The sequence below is a fragment of the Talpa europaea genome, assembly GCF_964194135.1.
Source record: "Talpa europaea genome assembly, chromosome: 1".
Taxonomy (NCBI): Eukaryota; Metazoa; Chordata; class Mammalia; order Eulipotyphla; family Talpidae; genus Talpa; species Talpa europaea.
Window position 1 is genome coordinate 132,438,548 of NC_140073.1, and position 21,782 is coordinate 132,460,329.

The 21,782-nt window shown below is 40.4% G+C and overlaps 1 protein-coding gene across 3 annotated transcripts in view; it reads left to right on the forward strand.

Annotated features, from left to right (window-relative positions):
* Positions 1 to 1,412: 1,412 nt before the first annotated feature.
* CYP20A1 (cytochrome P450 family 20 subfamily A member 1) overlaps positions 1,413 to 21,782 on the forward strand; it is a gene marked incomplete at both ends in the record, with an annotated part of 35,942 nt that continues 15,572 nt past the window's right edge. Inside the window, 6 exons of one of the 3 annotated variants that reach the window (XM_084243885.1) lie at positions 1,413 to 1,811; positions 4,905 to 4,954; positions 5,506 to 5,672; positions 9,899 to 10,041; positions 18,581 to 18,752; positions 21,339 to 21,437. In XM_084243885.1, the coding sequence (XP_084100011.1) occupies positions 1,740 to 1,811; positions 4,905 to 4,954; positions 5,506 to 5,672; positions 9,899 to 10,041; positions 18,581 to 18,752; positions 21,339 to 21,437 (703 nt within the window). Of the gene's footprint in view, positions 1,812 to 4,904; positions 4,955 to 5,505; positions 5,673 to 9,898; positions 10,042 to 18,580; positions 18,753 to 21,338; positions 21,438 to 21,782 lie in introns of those variants that run through there. The other 2 variants (XM_084243886.1, XM_084243887.1) reach the window with 2 other exon arrangements.

The window sequence follows — 21,782 nt, forward strand, 5'->3', positions numbered from 1 at the left end:
GACTATATAATTTTGGGGCTGTATCTCAAAAGTAAAGCAAAAAATTGAATGATGTTGCTGTGACTCTGTAATAGCTTGTTGCTTCCAGGAAAAAGTTTTTTCAGGACTTACTAAAACCAAAAAAAAGCACTTGAATTCATTTTTTTTTTTTTGAGATTTATTTATTTATGCATAGAACTGAAGTGTAGGCCAGAGGTGCCAGGGGTGAGAGGATTCACCAGAGACAGAGTAGGTAGCCGAACAGGCTGATCTACTGAAATACACTGCTGAGGGGAGCAGAGTGGGGGACAAGAGAGGTCTGCTGCTCCCTATGTGTTAGCTTCGACTGGGGATCTCACTCAGGTCCTCCAGGTGATAGCGCTGAGATTTAACCCTTAGACCACCAGGGAGGCCCCTGAATTGATATTTAGCATTAAATTATATTAATTCATAAATACTTGAACTAATTGAAAAATGTGCCTATTCCATCTGAACAGATGAATTTCCAACAGACTTTTTACTTAGGTTTACTACTTTATCAAATTCTGTGATTATTTTTTTGATCAAATGTGCAACAAAATTGTAATGACTAACTGGTCCTAAAGAAATACTTGATTTTTAAAATTTTAACTATTTTCTTTTTTTTAATACAAGCACTGGGTACAGTCAGAAGCGCGGGAGGGTGAGAGAATCCACCAGAGCCAGAGCGGGGAGCAGAGCAGGCAGAAGGACCGAAGTACACTGCTGAGGGGAGCAGCGGGCGGCAGGAGAGGTCTGCGCGCCATGCGGGACCCTCCTCTGGTGGCCGGGGAGCAGCCGGGGATCGAACTGGCGCTGCAGAGGCTGCGGGCAGCTTCGCAACCCAGCGCTCAACCGCTGCGCCACCGTGGCGGGGAGGCCCAGATTAAACTTTTTGACTCAAGCAATTTCCAGTCCAGGTGAACCCAGGTGAGTGCTTCTGACTGCGTTCAACAGCTTCGTTAAAACAGACTCCTTTGTCTTTCTCCTTCCCATAGAGCCTGACTCCGAGGGTCGGGGTAAGATGAAGAAAAGGAATTTATCACAAGTTCTCCAGGGGCGCTGCTGGGGCTGCCGGTCCAGGGACGTGCACTGGAGAACTAGTGGTTTAGAGTTTTTACTCTTTTTTTTTTTTTTTTAAAGATTTATTTATTTTATACACGCACTGGGTACAGTCAGAAGCGCGGGAGGGCGAGAGAATTCACCAGAGCCAGAGCGGGGAGCAGAGCAGGCAGAAGGACCGAAGTACACTGCTGAGGGGAGCAGCGGGCGGCAGGAGAGGTCTGCGCGCCATGCGGGACCCTCCTCCGGTGGCCGGGGAGCAGCCGGGGATCGAACCGGCGCCGCAGAGGCTGCAGGCGCGCTCAACCGCTGCGCCACCGGGGAGGCCCTAGAGTTTTTACTCTTAAACCTGAAAACAACACTTGCAACTCCTGGTTGGGGCAAAGCGACGACGCCTACCGTGTTGCGGAGTCTGGGCTCCGTTTCCCCAGCAGCTCCGCGCCCCAGTCCCGCCACCGCGGCGCCCCAGTCCCGCCACCGCGGCTCCCCAATCCCCGCCCGGGGACGTGGCTCGCGCCGCGCGGCGCCCCCGCCCCCCAGCCGGGCCGGGCCCCGCCCCCCGCCCCGCGGCCCATTCGCTCCGGCGTCCCGCGGGCCCCTCCGCCCCCGCCCTCATTCCACGGTCCCTCCAGGCCGAGGCGCCGCTGCGGCTCTGGGACGCGGCTCCCGGCGGAAGCGCCATGCTGGACTTCGCGATCTTCGCCGTCACCTTCTTGCTGGCGCTGGTGGGCGCGGTGCTCTACCTGTACCCGGTAACCGCCACCTCAGCCCGCAGGGCTCCGGCCGCCGTCCCTGGCTCTGCCCCACGCGCGTCCACGTAGCTCGCCCGCGGCGGGCCGCAGGGGCGGGGCTGAGGGGAGGGCGCCCCCCGCGCGGGCGCCGGGTCACGTGGCGCCTCGCCGGGCGCGGTCGAGTCCGGCTGAAGGGAGGGCGGCGCAGGCGCAGAGCGCGGCGGGCGGGCAGGGGGGGATGGCGGGGAGAGCAGCCCCGCGACCACCAGAGGCCTCAGTCCTCGGGGTCCCGCCCCCGGTCCCCAGCACCACCAAGCCATTACCAGGCGGGTGTGAAGGTCTTTGGGTGGCTTCTGGCACACACGCTTCCAAACCCATGTTCTCGTGTGTCTGGAAGGAAACTTGAGGGTGCTCACTGCTTTCTCCTTCCCCAAGCTTTCTACCAGCAGTTTTTTAAAAAAAGATTTATTTGTGCATACAAGAACTGGGGTACAGGGCAGAGGTGTGGAGAGTGAGAGGATTCACCAGAGACAGAGTGGGGAACAGAACAGGCAGATTGACCAAAGTACACTGCTGAGGGGAGCAGCGGGCGAGTCAGGAGAGGTCTGCTGCGCCATGTGGGTAGCTCCCTGGCCGGGGCTCGAACTTGTGCTACAGTGGCAGTGGAGAGTTTCATAGGTTGTTTCTTAACCCCTTGCGCCACCAGGGAGGCCCCTCCACCAACAATTTTTGGTGGTTTCTTTTCCGTCAGTCTTTAGATTTGCCCTCATTATTAGACTCCAAAGGCCTGTCCGGGTCTGACTCCTCGCGCGGCCTCTCCAAGGCAGATGGGTCAAGCAGGAGCGAGGCTGTGGGTTAGTGTGTGAGCTTGCCGAGTCCACTGTGCTGGATTCTCCTATCCCAGCCTTTCTCTACTAGCCTTTGTCTGCAGAGGAACTAATGGTTGAGGAATCATCATTAAATGCAATCATCCACAAAGCAAGGTGGTGGTTTTATAAAGTAACTGAACAACTCTAAGTACATCCCTGATAATAACAAAATATTTTCTTTTTTTTTTCAAAGATTAATTTATGCATAGAAGATGGGGTACAGGCCAGAGGTATGGTGGGGGTGAGAGGACTCACCAGAGACAGAGCCGGGAACAGAACAGGAAACTGAAATACACTGCTGAGGGGAGCAGTGGGCGAGAGAGTTGAGGTCTGCTTCACCATGTAGGTTGCTCCCTGGTGGGCCAGGGTATCGAACTCATGCTGTAGAGGCTGATGTTTGCTTCACAGTGTGGTGCTTAACCCCTTGCACCACCAGGGAGCCCAACAAAATACTTTGTTAAGTGCTAGCAAATAGAGTGAGTGGAATGGGAAAAGAGCATCTTTTGGGGTAAAACTATTTTTGGAGTCAAGATAGTAAAAAATTACAAGAAGGGAAGATAAGAAATAGTTATAGGTTTGGACACCTGATGTTAACACTCTGGAGATGTTGGTTTGTTGGAAATGTCTTAGATCTAGTATATGAGTGAGAATCAGGGCTGAGGTATGATGGACGTTTGAGTGGGGGAGAAATGGGTCAGGAAGGAGGATAAAATTTAGAAATAGGAATCCAGGGGGATGAGGGAAAACCTAGAAATGGTAGTCCTAGGCTATATGTAGTGTCTAATATAAGTAAGGACAAATGTAAGAACGTTATTCTGGATCTTACCAAGGCATGTGGAAGTGGGGAGGCTCTGGATATCCAGGAGACTTTCACAGAGTGTACCCAGCTACGTGCCATATTTGGAAATAGCTCATCATTTCAGGTATTTGGGAAATGTGAATATAGTAAAAGGCAGAAGAGCGTTTTACCTGGTGTTCTCAGGCTCACCCTTCATGTCTGCTAGTGAAGTGTGGAGGCTGGTGCAGGAATCTTATCCAGAGAACACATACTTCTGAGGCTCCCTCTTCCTGCTTGCTGATGGATCTGTGGAAGCCAGCATTATGGTGGTTAGCAGAGGTTGGCTTTACTTTTCACACATCATGAGAGCTTATTCACTCCTGTCAGTTTTTTTTCCCAAAAAATTTCAATTTTTTCCCATAATACTACTCATTGAGATTGTCCACATACTCAGACATTAGTTGTATTTTTTTGTATTTTTTTTTTATTGAAGTAATGTTGGTTTACGACACTGTATATTATCACAGGCATAGGCTCACTCTGTTTCAGACATATGCTACCCCACCCACAACCAAAGCTTTAATAAATCTCCACCAAACGTCCACCCAATGTCCAGTCTTCACCAAATGCCTTTCCTTACTTTACTCCCCACACCCGCCATCCACCTCTAGTAGCCTAATTCTACAGTCAGATTTCAAGATTTGTTTTTTTTTCTTTATATTAAGTCCACAAATGAGTGAAATCATCTGGTATTTATCTTTCTCCTTCTGACTTATTTTGCTTTGCATAGTCCCTTCCAGTTCATCCATGTTGTTACAAATGGCGAGTTTTCATCTGTTGTATTTTCTTTCCCATGAAGATATCCTTTCTGGAGCTCTCCATCCTGGCCCAGGCAGTGCTGATTATCATCTCATTCAGCTGCATAGATCTGGTCCTTTAATGATTGGGGATATTCTCTTCATCTGTGTTGGATACCCTATTTCCTGGATGCCACAGAACTCTTTAATTTCACATCCTTTATTTGCTGCATAATAATGACTTCATTATAGCTGAAGTTCAATATTTATAGTATTTTGGTAAATTCTTTGACTAGAAAGAGCAGAACTATTTCAGGAATAAAGCTATTATAAGCATGGCATTGATTTTTTTTTTTTAAGCCAAGCCATCTGGCATCATTTATAGACTCAGAACAAAGAAAACTGTACTTAATTATGTATTAAGTGATGTAGGGTGGTTTTTAAATTCTTCAAACACTTGTTTAATTGACACAGAGAAAGAATGTTAAGATAGTCTTTCCTCTACAAAGAAACCAGTTTTTGTATCTTACTATGGAAATAATTTCTGAGATTCCATCAAATTGGAAAGATATTATTTAAACTTTTTGCATATGTCTTAGGAAGACACATCAGATTTATGGGATATATGTGATAATTCATTGTACTAAATTATTTTAAAATTTTTTTTAAGGCTTCCAGACGAGCTGCAGGAATTCCAGGGATTACTCCAACAGAAGAAAAGTAATTTTTTTTTTGTATCAATACTATACCATATTTTTAGATTACTCAGATTACTCAGTTTATTTAATTTCTTTGTTTATTCTAAACCTATCTGTGGACCTACAATGAAAACCTTGTAAGAACGGAAAGGAGGGCTGTGTAAATCAAATCTCTAACTGCTCTCACTTTCCTTAGCCAGAGATAGTTAAAAACAGAAAGGATAAAGATAGATGGAATGAAGAAAAAACTTGTTCATGGCAGATGTGATGATGTTCACTGTTATTTCAAAATGAGGTGTTGCAAAAATTGGATGGTTTTCCAGTGTCTTAAGTCCTTGTGTAGCTTTCTCGCTTGGTTTGAAGTTTTATGAATTCTCAAAATATCAGACAAATCCATATCTAAATATAACTACGGTAAGCAAGAAGTCAAGTATAATTGTGTTGTGGATTTTTCAATAATTTGAATTTCAAGTACCTTTGCTTTCATCTGTTGACACAATTCAGAATCATCTTTAGTTTTTCTAATCTTTCAAGTCACATTGATTATTTTGTCAAATGTTGCTCTCTTCTCAGAGATGGTAATCTTCCAGATATTGTCAACAGTGGAAGTTTGCATGAGTTCCTGGTTAATTTGCACGAGAGATACGGTCCTGTGGTCTCTTTCTGGTTTGGCAGGCGCCTTGTGGTTAGTTTGGGCACTGTTGATGTCCTGAAGCAGCATATCAACCCCAATAAGACATGTGAGTTTAATTTTCTTTCTAATTAGCAGATCTTATTCTTTTAGGGATGAATGTCTATAAATGAAGAACTATGTATTATTCATGGATAGAAATAGCTAGCATTTATTGAATGCTTTATAATATGTGCTAGGCATTGTGCTGAAGTCTATTTTTATTGCCTCATTTAAGACCACAGTGTTGTAAAGTGATTAGTTCTTCAATTTATAGGGCTATGCAGTAAGACTCCATAAATTCCAACAGGTATTTTTTTGGAAACTGAAAAAATATTTCCAGGGTACATCTAAAAGAGTAAAGTTACATGAGCAGCCCAGAAACAGCTAGAAAGAATATTAATGAGACTAATACTTGTACCACCAGAATAGTATATTTTAAAGCTAGATTAATTTTTAAATTTTTGTGCTGGGCCTTCCTGTTGGCCTAGGGGTTAGGTCTCAGTGCTGTCACCACAATGACCTGAATTCCATCCTGGCTGGGGAGCTAACCCATATGGCACAGCAGATCTCCTGTCTCACCCCCTCCTCCGCTCAGCAGTATATTTCAGTAGATCCTACTGTTTTTCTCCCCATTCTGTCTGTGGTGAATCCTCCCCCACCCCCCCACACCTCTGGCCTACACCCCAATTCTTCTAGTTGGTTTTTTCAAAAAACTAGTAATGTTATTTGAAAAAAATGCATCTCAATCCTTGCCTTACTCTTTATGTCAAAATAAATTCTAAATGATTAAGACATGGAATCACAAAAATAGTAGGAAAAAACAAGATTAAAAATTAAATTGTGTGAGAGAATGTTGATAAACCCTTTCTTACCATTACACAAGATAAGCCATTAAGCACAAGTTGGGTAAATCTGACTTCATAAAGTCATTTTTGACTTCATAAAGTCATTTCATAAAAATGAAAGCTCTCAGTACAATAAAAAAGGCCTTGAAAAAGGATGAAAGAGAGATGGGAAAATGTTGGCTATACATTACTACTCATAATGTATAGTAACTGATTATTATATTTCTGTCGAATCAAAAGGTGCCATGAAAAGGTTTGAAAGAAAGAAAAATGGGATAACTATATATATATAAAATATTAAAAAAACTATATATAAAAATTTAATAAGAAAACAAAAATAAAATGTAATTGTAGAAAATGGGTATAAATAATTAAGAAAGAAGAGATACAAAATACAGGTGCAGCAGACCTTTCCTGTCTTGCCAGCTGCTCCCCTCAGCAATGTATTTCATCGGTCTGCCTGTCCTGTTCCCCACTCTCTTGGGTGAATCCTCTCACCTTCCTGCACATCTGGCCTGTATCCCAGATACAGGTCTCTACCTCATTAATAATTAGTGGGATGCTAATAAAATTGATACTGTTACCTAACGACTAGAAGAGATATAAAATATGGACAAAACTCATTGCTGATAAAGGTTGGCAGTGGTCTTTGACTTAGAAATACCATATTAAGGAATTTATCTTTAGTTGATAATCACATAAATGAGAAAAATTCATATTTATGTGTTTAAAAAGAAGTAATAATAGTAAATAATATAATAAGGAAATAGTATAATTCATAACAATTTGATATAAAGTAATAATTACTCATGGCTGAATAAAAGAATACTTTCAGATCTTAAGATGATGAGATATATTATTTTGTTTATTGAATAGTTTTGTAGCAATTACTACATGTCAGTACCATTCGAAGCCCTTTATAAATATTAACTCATTTCATCCTCAGAACAACCTTTTGACGTAGATATTATGGTTATCCTCATTGTACAGAAGAGAAATTGAGATATAGGGCTGTTAAATCACTTTCCCAAGGTTACACAACTAATTAGTGATGGAGCTGGGCCTTGCAGTTAGCCCGGTGATCTGAGTTTGTTCTCTTCTTTTTTTTTTTGTGGGACCCTTGTTGGCGGCTGGGGAAAGAACCAGCAATGCAGAGGTTGCGGGCAGGCTCTCAGCCCAGCGCTCAACCGCTGCGCCAGCAGGGGAGGCCCTGAGTTTATTCTCTTAATCACTCAGTGTTTCCACAATGTGATCAGGACTGTCAGGAAATACACTGATGAGGAAAACCAACAGAACCAGGGCCTCTGCTCCTGTAGAGCTCATATTTGAATGTTGGGGAGTGAGGGAGCATGTGAATAGTGTCCAAATGATCCCACTGAGAGAAGTGCTCTGAAAGAAGGGACTGTTCTTTGTAAAATGTGACAGGTTTTTCTGTCTCTCTTAAAACTTTTAAGTTTTTTTTTCTTATGTTGTTAATTTTTGCACGGTATTTGATTTCTCCTCTCAGATGTAGTCCCCATAGTTTTCTCACCACTGTCGCACCTATGATCCATGACCACAGTCCTTTGTGTTCTTTACCTCTCCTTTCCCCCTCTATGCCTTAGATCTGTGATCAACTTGCAAGGTTTTCTCTCTTAAGAAATGTTAACAGCAGTGAAAAAAATAAAATCTCTGAACTGTTTAATAGTGAGTATCTCTGTGTGGTGAGATTTAGATGAATTTTATCTTTGACTTTGTATTTTTTTTTTAAGATTTATTTATTCATTTACACAAGAACTGGGGTACAGGCCAGATGCGCGGAAGGGTGAGAGGATTCACCAGAGACAGAGTGGGGAACAGAACAGGCAGACTGACTAAATACATGGCTGAGGGGAGCAGCGGGTGTGACAGGAGAGCCTTGTGGGACTGTTTCTGGCTGGCGGGATTGAACCGGTGCCGCAGAGGCTGTGGACAGCTTCACAGTGCTGCGCTCAACTGCCTGCGCCACCAGGGGAGGCCCTGACTTTGTATTTTAATTTAATTGTTTATAATGATGCATTTTTTGTTATAATTGTTTATGGTAATGATGCATTATTTGTGTGACAGCAATATAGTTACACTTAAAAATCTATAAAGGGGAGAAGAAAAGTTTTGGTGTCAGCTAAATAATTTTTTTAAAGATTCATTTTTATTTTATTTTTATAAGAACTGGGCTGTAGGCCAAAGGTGCTTGGGGTAAGAGGATACATCAGAGACATAATGGGGAGCAGAACAGTTGGATCTACTGAAATACACTGCTAAGGGGAGCAGTGGGTGAGAAAGGAGAGGTCTGCAGCGCCATGTGGGTTTACTCCCTGTCCGGGGATTGAACTCATGCCGCAGTGGCTGGTGATAGCTTGCTTGGTAGTGTTGAGACTTTAACCCCTGCGCCACCTGGGAGGCCCTCAGCTAAATAATTTTAACTGTATACTTGATGTTACATGCAAACTTATCAATTTTGCTTTAAAATCAATGGCATGTGCTTTTTTTTTCCCCCAGTGGCATGAGCTTTTTATTTTTTTATTTTTTTAAAAAAGATTTATTTATTTATATAAGCACTGGGTACAGTCAGAAGCGCGGGAAGGTGAGAGCATTCACCAGAGCCAGAGCGGGGAGCAGAGCAGGCAGAAGGACCAAGTACACTACTGAGGGGAGCAGCAGGTGGCAGGAGAGGTCTGTGCGCCATGTGGGACCCTCCTCTGGTGGCCGGGGAGCAGCTGGGGATTGAACCGGCGCTGCAGAGGCTGCGGGGCAGCTTGGCAACCCAGTGCTCAACCGCTGCGCCACCGGGGAGGCCCGTCATGAGCTTTTTGAAAAAATCGAAGACATTTTTGTCACAGGTAGAAAGTTTATACAAGTATTAATGATTGATGGTGGAATTATGAATCAATATAATGTATTCATGCCATGACAAAGTGAAGCCAGCTATCAGAAGAGTTACATCTAGTGAATTTAATAGTGTCTGTATCTAATATGTGCATGCCCAGTAAGAAACACTCAATATTGCTGGCTGAGTAAATCATCAAACAATGTGAATTAGCTGTATAATTGGGAGGGAATAGGTAAGTGGGAAAGATAGTGCAATTGTAGAAGTACATTACTTGGCAATTGAATGAATGAGAGGGCTTCTGGAAAGATTTTTCAAAACTGACCACAAAGGAGATTTGGGAGCCATTAGCAGAAAAACCTACTGAAAAATGTTGGTTCAAAGCACAGTATGAAATTGTGTGCTATTGTAACCGTGGAGTTTACTTAAAGACCTTAGATATATTGTTCTTGCCAATTTTTATTAACAATTCATGTATTTAGGAAAGATGGGGAGTTACAAAGAAAAGTCAGCTACAAGTCTTCACCTCCCTAGTCTTTTTGTTCTTTTGCTGATTTATTCTAGTGATTATTTTCATTAAAATGTTTAATTTATCTGTTTCAGTGGATCCTTTTGAAACCATGCTGAAGTCATTATTAAGGTATCATTCTGATGGTGGGCATACGAGTGAAAACCACATGAGGAAAAAATTGTGTGAAAATGGTGTGGCTAATTCTCTGCAAAGTAATTTTGCTCTCCTGCTAAAGGTAAGGCTATTTGTAATTTGGCCTGGAGTTCTGTCACATAGATAATAGTACATTATTTTTAGACTGTTGGTATGTCTTGTCTTTGTTACACTTTTCTAACCTATCTTTCGAAGCTGAATTTCACCCACCTGGAATTCTAAAACAGAACAATCAAAAACAAATCTTAGCACCTGTGCTCCCTATATAAGTTGGAATGATGGGAATGGAGAGAACCAGAAAAAACTTTATCAGTAGACCTGCCCTGTGTTTTTTTTTTTTTTTCTTAAAAAAATTTTTTTTTAAACAATATTGCTTCCTCCCACCCCCTCAGGTTGAGTCCCCATAGAATTTCCTTCCCCAAGGCACCCATGCACCATCACCACAGTCCCCTGTGCTCCCCCCTTTCTCCCTCCCACTGATCCCTCTCCCTCCTCCTCCCCTGCAGCATGTCTCTGATTTGTAATTGTCTGTTTTTGCTTTGTTGTGTTTTGTACTGTTTTTTTTTTTTACACTGATGTCTTGTTTGGTTCCCCTATATTCCTGTTATAAGTGAAACCACCCGATATTTTTTTTTCCTTCTGGCTTATTTCACTGAGCATAATTCCTTCTAGCTCCATCCACGTTGCTGAGAATGTCATGAGTTTATCTTTTTTGATTGCTGAATAATATTCCATTGTGTATATATACCACATCCTCTTGATCCAGTCTTCTATTTTTGCTCCCTTGTGTTTTTAAGCCAGGCTTTAAACTAGTATTTCCCAGAATTCAGTCTCAGCTCATGCGTTAACACTGTATTGTTAAAAATTCAGATAACTGGGCTTCTGCTTATATGAACTGAATCACTGTGTATACAAAGACTTTCAGCATGGACAAGAGGTTATATATCTTGCTTCTGATATTTAGTATCTGTATGATTGATTTACTTGGTCTTTGGAGCTTTTATTTCATTTTAAATTGAAGATAACTATTGTAATGGCAGGATGGGCCACAGTGCAGTTTTTCTATGATTTTATGCAGACGGGGTAAAGGAGGAGGGAGTCCTGGAGCCCTCAGTGGCGTTTGCAGGCTTTTATTGGGATTTACCAGGTACACAGCAGACAGGGCTACTGGGGGGCCGGGAGGTTGGCAGGCCTCCCGAGCCCCCAGCAAGTCTTCACTTTTTCTGGGCTCTCCAGCGTTTTCTGGTGGTCTCTGCTGCTCTCTCGTGGTTCTGCTTCTGCCTCTCTGCTTCTTTTGGTAGTTCTGTTCTCTTTGCTTCTGCTGGCGTCCCCGTGATGCCACCCTTAAAAGCCCAGTCTTACCCAGGTGAATCCCATCTACATATGCCCACACCCTACTCCTGGTGCCCGCCATCAGGCATGCATTCAGGACCGCAGGGTTCCGTCATCTATCCTAATGGCAGGAGGGCAGAAAAGCCTGATACTTTTACCTTACCCTACACTATCTACATTATTAATTTGCTGCAGTGAGGATTGTATGAGATAATGTTGTAAAAATAGCTTAGGACACAGTAAACACTCAAGAAATACCTGCCTTTTGCTTAAGAAATAGTTTCCCCTGCTATTTGTTTGCTGCTTCTCCTGTCCCTCTTCCATTCTTCTGTTAACATTTTTCCTTGCTTATATTTTTCCTGTTCCTCTGAAACTTCACCTCCTACTAATGTTTCCAACCTGAATCTCTTCCATCTTATTTGATGCATGACACATATTTAGAAGGTTCAGTTTTATAGAAACTAAACTCATTCACTCACAAATGTAACACACACACCTCTTATCCTTGCATTATATAATTAAATAATTCTAAAAATCATGGAAAATTTTAAAGAAGCAAAACTAGAGAGAATAGTATAATGATCATCATGTTGTCATCACCAAACTTTAATGGCCATTAAATTAGACTCAATTTTATTTTATCCTTACCTCTATTTCCCTTCCCTGTTATTTCTCTGCATTAAATTATTTCTGGATTATTTTAAAGCAAATCCAAGCCATCATACTAATGAAGACATTTTTTGGTAAAGATTTTATGTTTAGCATGTAATAGATGCTCGGTCAGTTTTATATTCTTTTCCTGTTGTCTTCTGTAACTTACTTCATTCCTCCTAAAAGTGTTCTGACTGCACATTATAGGCACTTTTGTAACTTATTTTTTGAGTTACACAATGCCTAGTCTCTCACAGGATGCTGTATTGACTCATCCTCAATATCCACTATTTAAAAATTACATTTGGGTACTACTTAATGTTATCTTTTCCTTCTAGAAGTTCTATTTGGAAGTCTTTTTTTTTTTTTTTAAAGATTTATTTATTTATGCATACAAGATCTGGGGTACAGGCCAGAGATGCAGGGGGCTGAGAAGATTCACCAGAGACAGAGCAGGAAACAGAACAGGCAGATTGACTGAAGTACACTGCTGAGGGGAGCAGCGGGCGAGACAGGAGAGGTCTGCTACGTCATGTGGGTAGCTCCCGGACCAGCAGGGGATCAAACTCTTGTGCAGAGGCAGCGGATAGCTTCATAGTGCTGTGCTTAACCCCTTGCGCCACCAGGGAGGCTCTATTTGGAAGTCTTAATGGAGTTTAGTGGAAGTGTTAATACGTTGGCCCCACTTTACACAGTGTGCTTCTCAAAACAGACTGAACAAGATCTTTAACTATGTTTGACTGCTGATTAGTGTCCCTCCATTTCCCATTTCTTTTTTTTTTCTTTATTTTTTTATAATTAAATTTATTTATTTTCTTATGTTGTTGTTCATTTTTGTACAATATCTGGTTTCTCTACTAAGGTGTTGTGCCTGTACTTCTACCACATCACCCATGATCCATCACCATAGTCCCTTGTGCCCTTCCCTCCCCTGTTTTGACCCCCCTCCCCTGCTGTATGCCTCAGAACTATGGTCAGCTTGCAAGTTTTATCTTTTTTACGGCCCTTTGTTCAGCCTCCCTATGTTCCATTTTTCTTTTCTAATTGGCAGCCACTATTCAAAGCACCATCCCGAGACTCGCATACCAAATCACCTCCCTCCCCTTGTTATCATTCCTGCTTTGTTTCTCAAGGTTCTGTTGGCTGAGCACATGTCCTGTTCTCTGGCTCTACCTGCTTGAGTTGCCATAGCTGTTCCTGTTACCCTCATTGTCCTCCCTGGAAATAGTTATGTTGCCTTGCTCTAAGCATTCACCATTCAGTCTTCCATTCTATTCTGTTTAAAGACCTCACATTTGTCAGTAAGAATCTTCTTTCAATGAGTTATATATTTCCAGGGAATTTTTCCCATTTTTTTTTTTGCTATGCTTTTTCTTTTCTTTGCTTTTCTTTACTTTGCTTTTCAGTAATAGTTATTGCTAAAGGCCTTAATTATTCTTTCTTTTTTGCTTCAAACGTAAATCTAACCTATTTAATCTTTTATCACAAGCTGTATTTTTCAAACATTCAGTCTTTTTGTGTTGTTTTGTAGTCCATTCTTTATTTCTTCCACCTGATCACTGGCAAATCAAGGTAGAAAATTATTTCCCAGTTTTCACGTTTTTTGCCATCATATTTTCTAGCATATATGTCCATATATGAGAAATTTGTTCCTGATTTATGTTTTCAGCCCCATAACAACAGCCTCAACCAGGTATTTAGTTTAGTCAGTAGTCAGAAATACCAATGAAATATTTAATCAGCAAGAACATGATTGATGAGAGCTACTCTCAGAGCATCGTCTTCCTCCCTTCCTTAAGAGAACAGTGCTGTTTATTGGACTAATAAACCCAAAATAAGTTATATCCTTCAGTAACTCTTTCGCCTTTTCTTTTTGTTCAGATCTGAGTTCTGTGTTACAACCTCTCTAATCCTCTCGCCTCTTCCTGTGAGTTCTGGCTCTTTCCCGCTCTGAGCATCTCGTCAAGGCTGTGTAAACCTCCACTTGAACTTTGTGAGTGTAACTATTTCTTCTTCTGTGCTTCAACCCTTTATTTTTCTGTGACTTTGGGGCTAATTCTGATTTAACAACTATTTCATGATTTTAGTATTTATGTCTATTGTCCAGAATCCTCTTAATCAACAGCCCTAATCATTCAGTTCCTTTGTTCAATAGTTTGTATGAACAAATAGATTTACTCCTTACAAGAACTTTATAGGTCAGTATTGCTAATTCCCCTCATTTCCAGAGGAAGAAACTGTAGCTCAGAGTAGTTAAGTAACTTGTTCAAGGTCAAATAGGTAGTAAATACTAAGACTAGCATTTTATCCTGGTTACTCTAGCACATTGCTTCTCTATAACTTGGGGCTACTTCCCTGTATAGTAGCAATAATATCCTAATGCAGGTTGGACTTAAAATTATGTGCTTCTCTGAAATTCAAATAAATACACAGTAACTTGTAAATCATAACCTAAAAATGTTTTTTTTCCAAAAAGAATGTTTGTATTTTTTCCTGAACAACTGATATGTCCTCCAGAATTTTATCATTGAATTTTGTAATTCAATTCAAGTCTGTCCCCAGGTATAATTACATCTCAAGCCTTATTTTTCTGTAATTTTATGTTAGCTGAAATTAGTGTAGTATTTTAATGTGAATGTTCTGAGAAATCCATAAGTTATTTTGCATCCTTATTCATTATTAAAAGATGGTTAAATGTTTAGTAGAATATTAGTTAAAATGATAGTAAGTTCATATAGTGGATTAGATAAAAACACTAAGAAAGATGGCAAAGATGTTTATTATTAACACGGGGAGATGATTTTAAGATGGGGGTGTATTTGTTTGCTAGTACCGAGGTACAACAAACTTAGTGATTTTAACAACAGAAATTTATTGATTGTCTCATGGTTTTGGAGGTAGAATTCCAGGATCAAGGAATCTGCAGAGTTGGTTCTATCTGACAGCTGTGAAGTAGAATCTCTTCCATGCCTCTTTCCCACTTTTTTACATTAATAAGTACTAAAAGCAAATTCCAAAATTTATTTCATTATCTTTAAAAACAAAGACTTTTATTCATGGGCTTTTTAGGACTTTGTATTTGGTTTCCTTTTTTTCTGAAATGCTCAAATATGCAGGAGTTGATTTGGGGAAAATTATGTTCCCTGCTGTTGGTGCATTGTTCAGTATTTTTCATCAGAATATTTTCTTTTTTTAAGAGCCAACAATTGTTTTTAAAAAGTAAAAGTATATTAATAGAAGATCTAATGTTAATGACTTTACAGATATATTTGTGGGGATGCACATCAGTTGTAAAATATTGAATATTTAAAGAGATATTTAGTGATAGCTTTTCAGAGCATTCTTACTCATCAAACTGGACTACATTTCAGAGATCTTCAGAAGTTGATTCTGAAAGCTTTTTCCAGTTCATTACTTGCTTTGGGAGAGAAATAGTCTTGGGATTCCCCACTCTGCCATTTTTGGTGACCATTTTGGTGACCAGTGTTGATGGGGCTTTTAATAGATCTCCAAAGATGCAAGGTTGTCTGTTGTCTGCAGTGTGGTGACGTGACTACCATGCTAGGGGGAGAAGGGAGGTGAAAGTAACCTTTTTTTTAAGATTTATTTTTTTATGCATACAAGAGCTGGGGTACAGGACAGAGATGAGGCAGGGCAGTGAGAGGATTCACGAGAGACAGAGTGGCAAATAGAACAGGCTGATTTATTGAAGTACACTGCTGAGGGGAGCAGCGGGCAAGACAAGAGAGGTCTGCTGAGCAATGTGGGTTGCTCCCTGGCTGGGGATTGAACTCGTGCTGCAGTGGCTACAGACAGCTTCATAGGTTGTGTCTTAAACCCTTGAGCTACCAGGGAGGGCCAAGGCGGGTGAAAATAACTTTAAAACATCACAGACTCCACTGTTTTACGGAGATTCAGTTGTTTCTGTTGGATAGATATTTCTTAGTGTGTGATGTGGTTTTGCTTCAATGCCCGATTGCTGAAATAGTTTATTTTAGTTGTTTTGTACATATTTTCATTATTTTAGAGGGACATCTGGAGCCACCATTCTGAGGTCTCACTCTCTTCCAGAACATTTTGAAAGAGAATAGTAGTAGAAAATGTTAGAAAGGTAAAATATAATTTTAAAATTATGGTAGTAGCACATGTATACATCAACAGTCAATGTCCAGAAATAATCCCAAATTCACATGGGAATTTAATGTATATTGGGTGACATTACATAGGGGCAGAAAAAAGATACATACTTAGTGATTTGACAGCAATGTGAAAAGTAAATGAACAACTGAATCAATGGAATTCATACTTAACACCTAAGTAAATTCTGTTTTACATGTCACGATCAAGGTAAAGGCTTAGCATTGACATGGGCTACTTGGTGTAAGTTCAAAGAAATTCAACACTCAGGTTATAGATGAGAAGGAGTAGCTTTATCCCGTGGAGGTGAGCCTGCTTAAACAGGCCTGTGTGGGATTAGACTGAGTGAAGAAGGTAAGATTTATATCTAAGTGGGTGAACATCAACTTTCAGCTGATTTTCCCATTTCAGTGCATGAAGCTGAGATAGTATTAAGTCATGTTCTTTTCCCAGATTTGTTTTGAAGGAAAATTCCAAGGCTATTAAGAAAAATAATGTTGGGCCTCCCTGGTGGCGCAGCGGTTGAGCGCTGGGTTCCGAAGCTGCCCGCAGCCTCTGCAGCGCCGGTTCCATCCCTGGCCGCCAGCAAGGGTCCCACATGGCGCGCAGACCTCTCCTGCCACACCTGCTGCTCCCCTCAGCAGTGTGTTTCGTCTGTTCTGTTCCCCGCTCTGGCTCTGGTGAAGTCTCTTACCCTCCCACGCTTCTGACTGTACCCAGTACTTGTATAAATAAATAAATAAATCTTTAAAAAAAGAAAAATAATGTTTTCTGAAGCAAGTAAACTTCAATGTTTACTAAAAGGAAACCTTGTGTTTGTTTTTATATCTATTACATTTTCTTTTCTTTTTTTTTTTTTTAAATAAATGTTTCTCAGTTCTTGTCTCTTTTTTTTAAGAGGCATGTATTTTTATTTTTATTTATGATTTTTATTTATTTGTTTGTTTGTTTTGTTTACACATGCACTGGGTACAGTCAGAAGCGCAGGAGGGCGAGAGAATTCACCAGAGCCAGAGCAGGGAGCAGAGCAGGCAGAAGGACCGAAGCACACTGCTGAGGGGAGCAGCGGGCGGCAGGAGAGGTCTGCGCGCCATGTGGGACCCTCCTGCGGTGGCCGGGGAGCAGCCGGGGATTGAACCGGTGCCGCAGAGGCTGCGGGCAGCTTCGCAACCCAGTGCTCAATCGCTGCACCACCAGGGAGGCCCTACATTTTATTTTCTACAAGAAAGCTTTCCTCCCCCCAGTGTTTACCTTCCACATTTAGAACCTCTGTCATTACATCAAAGCTAAATTTTTATTAGCTCTTCTATTTTAACCAGAAAATAGCATTGCTTTAATCATTTGTGTCCAAAAGCTTTTTTTACTTTTTATTATAAAAGAAGCTAAGTGACTTCAGTAATAGTTACAGAGTTCTAACTTTTTACTTTGTTGGTGCCATGAAAGTAATTTTAAAATCATAGTTATGTTCTACTTTAATTATTGTTTTCCTGTTTTCTTAAAGTTAACCCAAGTCTCAAGGGATTTTTTTAAAGTATATTAACTAGCTCAGTCTTATGTCATGGAACAATTGACTTCCCTTTCCTTTCTCTACGAGAAGTGCTATTTTCTATATTCTATGTATTTTACTTAAAGTTAGGTGTAAACTTTGTAGTGCTAATCTTTTTATTTTGAGTGCTCTGTTTGTCACAAAATTATAATCCTTTAGACTGTGACAAAAATTTTATGGAGTTGCTATGGGAAAGGAGCTAAAATTAGAATTTCTAACATGAAACTCACATATATTACTTTATATAAACAGATGTGTGTGTGTGTGTGTATCTCCTCACAAAACTCATACTACATATGTGACATGGATATAACTGTCCCTATCTCAGCAAGCATTAGGGATAGATTTAATCCCCATTCAAGTATTGAGATGCTTGAACTTTGGGAAAGTTAAGTAAATTGTTACATTACTTCTAAATGACAGAGCCGACTTTTTCTGACTCCAGATCTTATTGGTTCACATTGCTTTTATTCATTAAATTCTATAAGGGATTTGATAAATATTTGTTGAATGAAGGAATGGCATTAAGCCTCTGAGAGGTTTCTGTCATAGAAGTGTGTCTAGACTTTTTGCTTATTAGTGTATTTATTGATTGATTGTTCTATCACAGGCACTCTGTGGTGCTCCTTCATGATTTTTAGTTACAGGCTAAGAGTTTAGTTTTATAATTTCCATTAGGTTTAAGGGTTTTCTGGTCTTTGAACTTTCAATTTCTATTTTCAATTTTTATTGTTATGTTGGTTGTTCTCTTTTGCTTGTAATCTGCCTTTTGACAGAATCTGTACCTAAACATTGAACATATAATTGTAGGTGAAGCCAGTGTTAGCCTGGCAGTTCACTTACTTTGGATACAGAGCTGAACTTAGTACTCAATGAAGACAATCTGTTTGTTAAATTTTTCTAAGGCTTAGCAGAAAGAAATAGTAAATCACTGTGGTTTTCTGTTCCCTTTCAGCTTTCAGAAGAATTATTAGATAAATGGCTCTCCTTTCCAGAGTCTCAGCATGTTCCCCTCTGCCAGCACATGCTTGGTTTTGCTATGAAGTCTGTTACACAGATGGTACTGGGTAGTACATTTGAAGATGACCAGGAAGTCATTTGCTTCCAGAAGAATCATGGCACAGTAAGTCTAGGGACAAATTTAAAATTGTTCTTTCATCAGTTTGAATATAACGGAATAATGTATACTTTGCCTCTCAAGAAGATTTAAGATTTTATAGAATTTCCTTGGTTTGAACTGAAAAAACAATGAAAGCAAAAATAATTTTATCATCTTTAAAAATTTAAGACTTTTTTTTTTTTAAAGATTTATTTATACAAGAACCAGGGTACAGGCCAGATGCACGGGAGGGTGAGAGGATTCACCAGAGAAGAGCAGGGAACAGAACAGGCAGACTGACGAAATACACTGCCAAGGGGAGCAGCGGGCAAGACAGGTGAGGTCTGCTTCGCCATGTGGGATTCTCACTGGCCGGCCGGGATGGAACCCAAACTGCAGAGGCTGCAGATAGCTTCACAGTGCGGCGCTCATTCACCTGCACCACCAGGGAAGCCCTTAAGAATTTTTTTAAGCTCTTTTTGAAATTTAAGAAATTTTCTTTTAATATAAAATAATACTGAATTCTAGGATAAATAGAAAAACTGGATTTAATAGAACTGGACTGTGTCCTATATAGAAAGAAGTTAAAGCCAATGGAACATTAAAATCTTTTTTTTATATAATAAATTTTATTTTTATAATCCCCATACAATTGCAACCCCCTTATTTTGACCCCAGTCCCTCCCCTCCCGCCCTCTACCCCCCACAGAGTGTCTCTGGTTCATAGTTTTTTGTTGATTTTGATTTTCACTTTTTTTTTTATTTTTTTTATTATTATTTTTTTAAATTTATTTTTATTTATTTATTTATTTATGTATATAAGCACCGGGCACAGTCAGAAGCGCGGGAGGGCGAGAGAATTCACCAGAGCCAGAGCGGGGAGCAGAGCAGGCAGAAGGACCGAAGTACACTGCTGAGGGGAGCAGCGGGCGGCAGGAGAGGTCTGCGCGCCATGTGGGACCCTCCTGCGGTGGCCGGGGAGCAGCCGGGGATCGACCCGGCGCTGCAGAGGCTGCGGGCAGCTTCGCAACCCAGCGCTCAACCGCTGTGCCACCGGGGAGGCCCTGATTTTCACTCTCTTATAGTTATTCATTTTCCTAGTCCCTTATTTAAGTTTTCTAGATTCCTGCTATGAGTGAGACCATGCGGTATTTTTCTTTTTCTTTCTGGCTTATTTCGCTGAGCATGATCCCTTCCAGTGCCATCCATGCTGCTGCAAAATGCATGTGTTTATCTTTTTTGAATGCTGAGTAATATTCCATGGTATATATGTACCACATCTTCTTGATCCAGTCATCTATTTTTGGGCATTTGGGTTGTTTCCAAAGCTTAGCTATTGTAAACAGTGCTGCTATAAACATAGGGGTGCAGGTGCTCTTTGGAATTGATGTTTCTGTGTCCTTTGGGTAAATACCTAGGAGTGGAATTGCTGGATCATATGGAAGCTCTATGTTTAGTAGGTCCAAGAATCTCCACACAGCTCTCCATAGTGGTTGGACCATTTTGCACTCCCACCAGCAGTGCAGGAGAGTTCCTTTTTCTCCACACCTTCGCCAACATTTGTTGTTGCTAGTTTTTTTAATATGTGCCATTCTCACTGGTGTGAGATGGTATCTCATGGTAGTTTTGTTTTGCATTTCCCTGATTACAAGTGATGTTGAACATTTTTTCATATGCCTGTTGGCCATTTGCATTTCTTCTTCAGAGAAGTTTCTTTTTAGCTCTTCTGCCCATTTTTTGACTGGATTATTTTCTTTGTTGTTGTTGAGTCTCATCAGCTCTTTGCAGATTTTTGTGATCAGTCCTTTATCATTAGTGTTGTGTGCAAAAATGGAACATTAAAATCTTAATGAAAGGAGTATGATTTAAATAAAGACCAATTTGTTTCATTTAATTACCCTCCTCCCCCCTCCACTGATTACTTTCAGTGGTCAAACTTCTTTAATCTGAAACAATTCCTAATCTTTACTTTGTTTCTTGGCATTGACATTTTTTGAAAGTATGGGTCAGTTATTTTGTAGTGTCCCTCAATTTTGGTTTAGTATTCCATGAGTAGATTCAAATAATATATATTTTGACAGGAATCTGGTATTTTCTTAATGTTACTAAAAGTTGTCAAAGGAAAGATTTAAGACCATAAACATGACTTGAAATCCTTTTTCGAATAATCTTTTGATGTCTGAAACACCACAGGATAACTGTTGTCCAGTCACTAGGAATGATGGCCATTAGTGAGCACAGAAGCAGTGACAAAGGTTGCTTGTCCTGACACTTTGGGAGGTATATGATACATACTGATTGTTGTATGATACATAGTGATTTCACAGGTGTTAAATTTTCACTACCCTGAAAATACTCTGTGCTAGGCATGTTTATCTCTCCTTTCCTTTGCGCCCCTTGCACCCCCCACCCCAGTGCCTTGACTGATACTAAAATATAGGTGTACTCCTCCCCCACAAAGATTATGGAGTAAACAGTTATGCAGCCCACATGAAGGGGAGAGCTTAATTGTCAGCTCTGTTAATGAGGCAGGAGTTCCTCAGTTAATGTCTTATGTTAAGGTATTAATTGGAAACTAAGGTATTATTTAGAAAATCTGCTTATTAGATAATAGATATGTTGTCCTGTTTTCAGGTTTGGTCTGAGATTGGAAAAGGCTTTTTAGATGGATCACTTGATAAAAATACAACTAGGAAAAAACAGTATGAAGAGGGTAAGTTTCATCACTCTTAATTTTCATTAAGGACCACAGGATATGTGTCTGAATTTTAACAAGATTATCTCTGAATCATGAGATAATAGGTCATATATATGTTCTCTCTTTATTCTTTTCCCCTGCATTTCATGTAATAAAAGTTTTTCCTGAATAAAAGAGAAAAAAACAGTAAAATAGTAAAAGAAATGCTAATGCTTCCTGCAGAATGAGGGCACTATAGAACTCACAGCCTACATTATTGGAAATTATTAGAGTACAATCTTGTGAAAGCGTCTTGATAATATATATTGAGAATAATAAATGATGGATGAAATTATCTAAAAATAGAAAGACTTTTTTTTT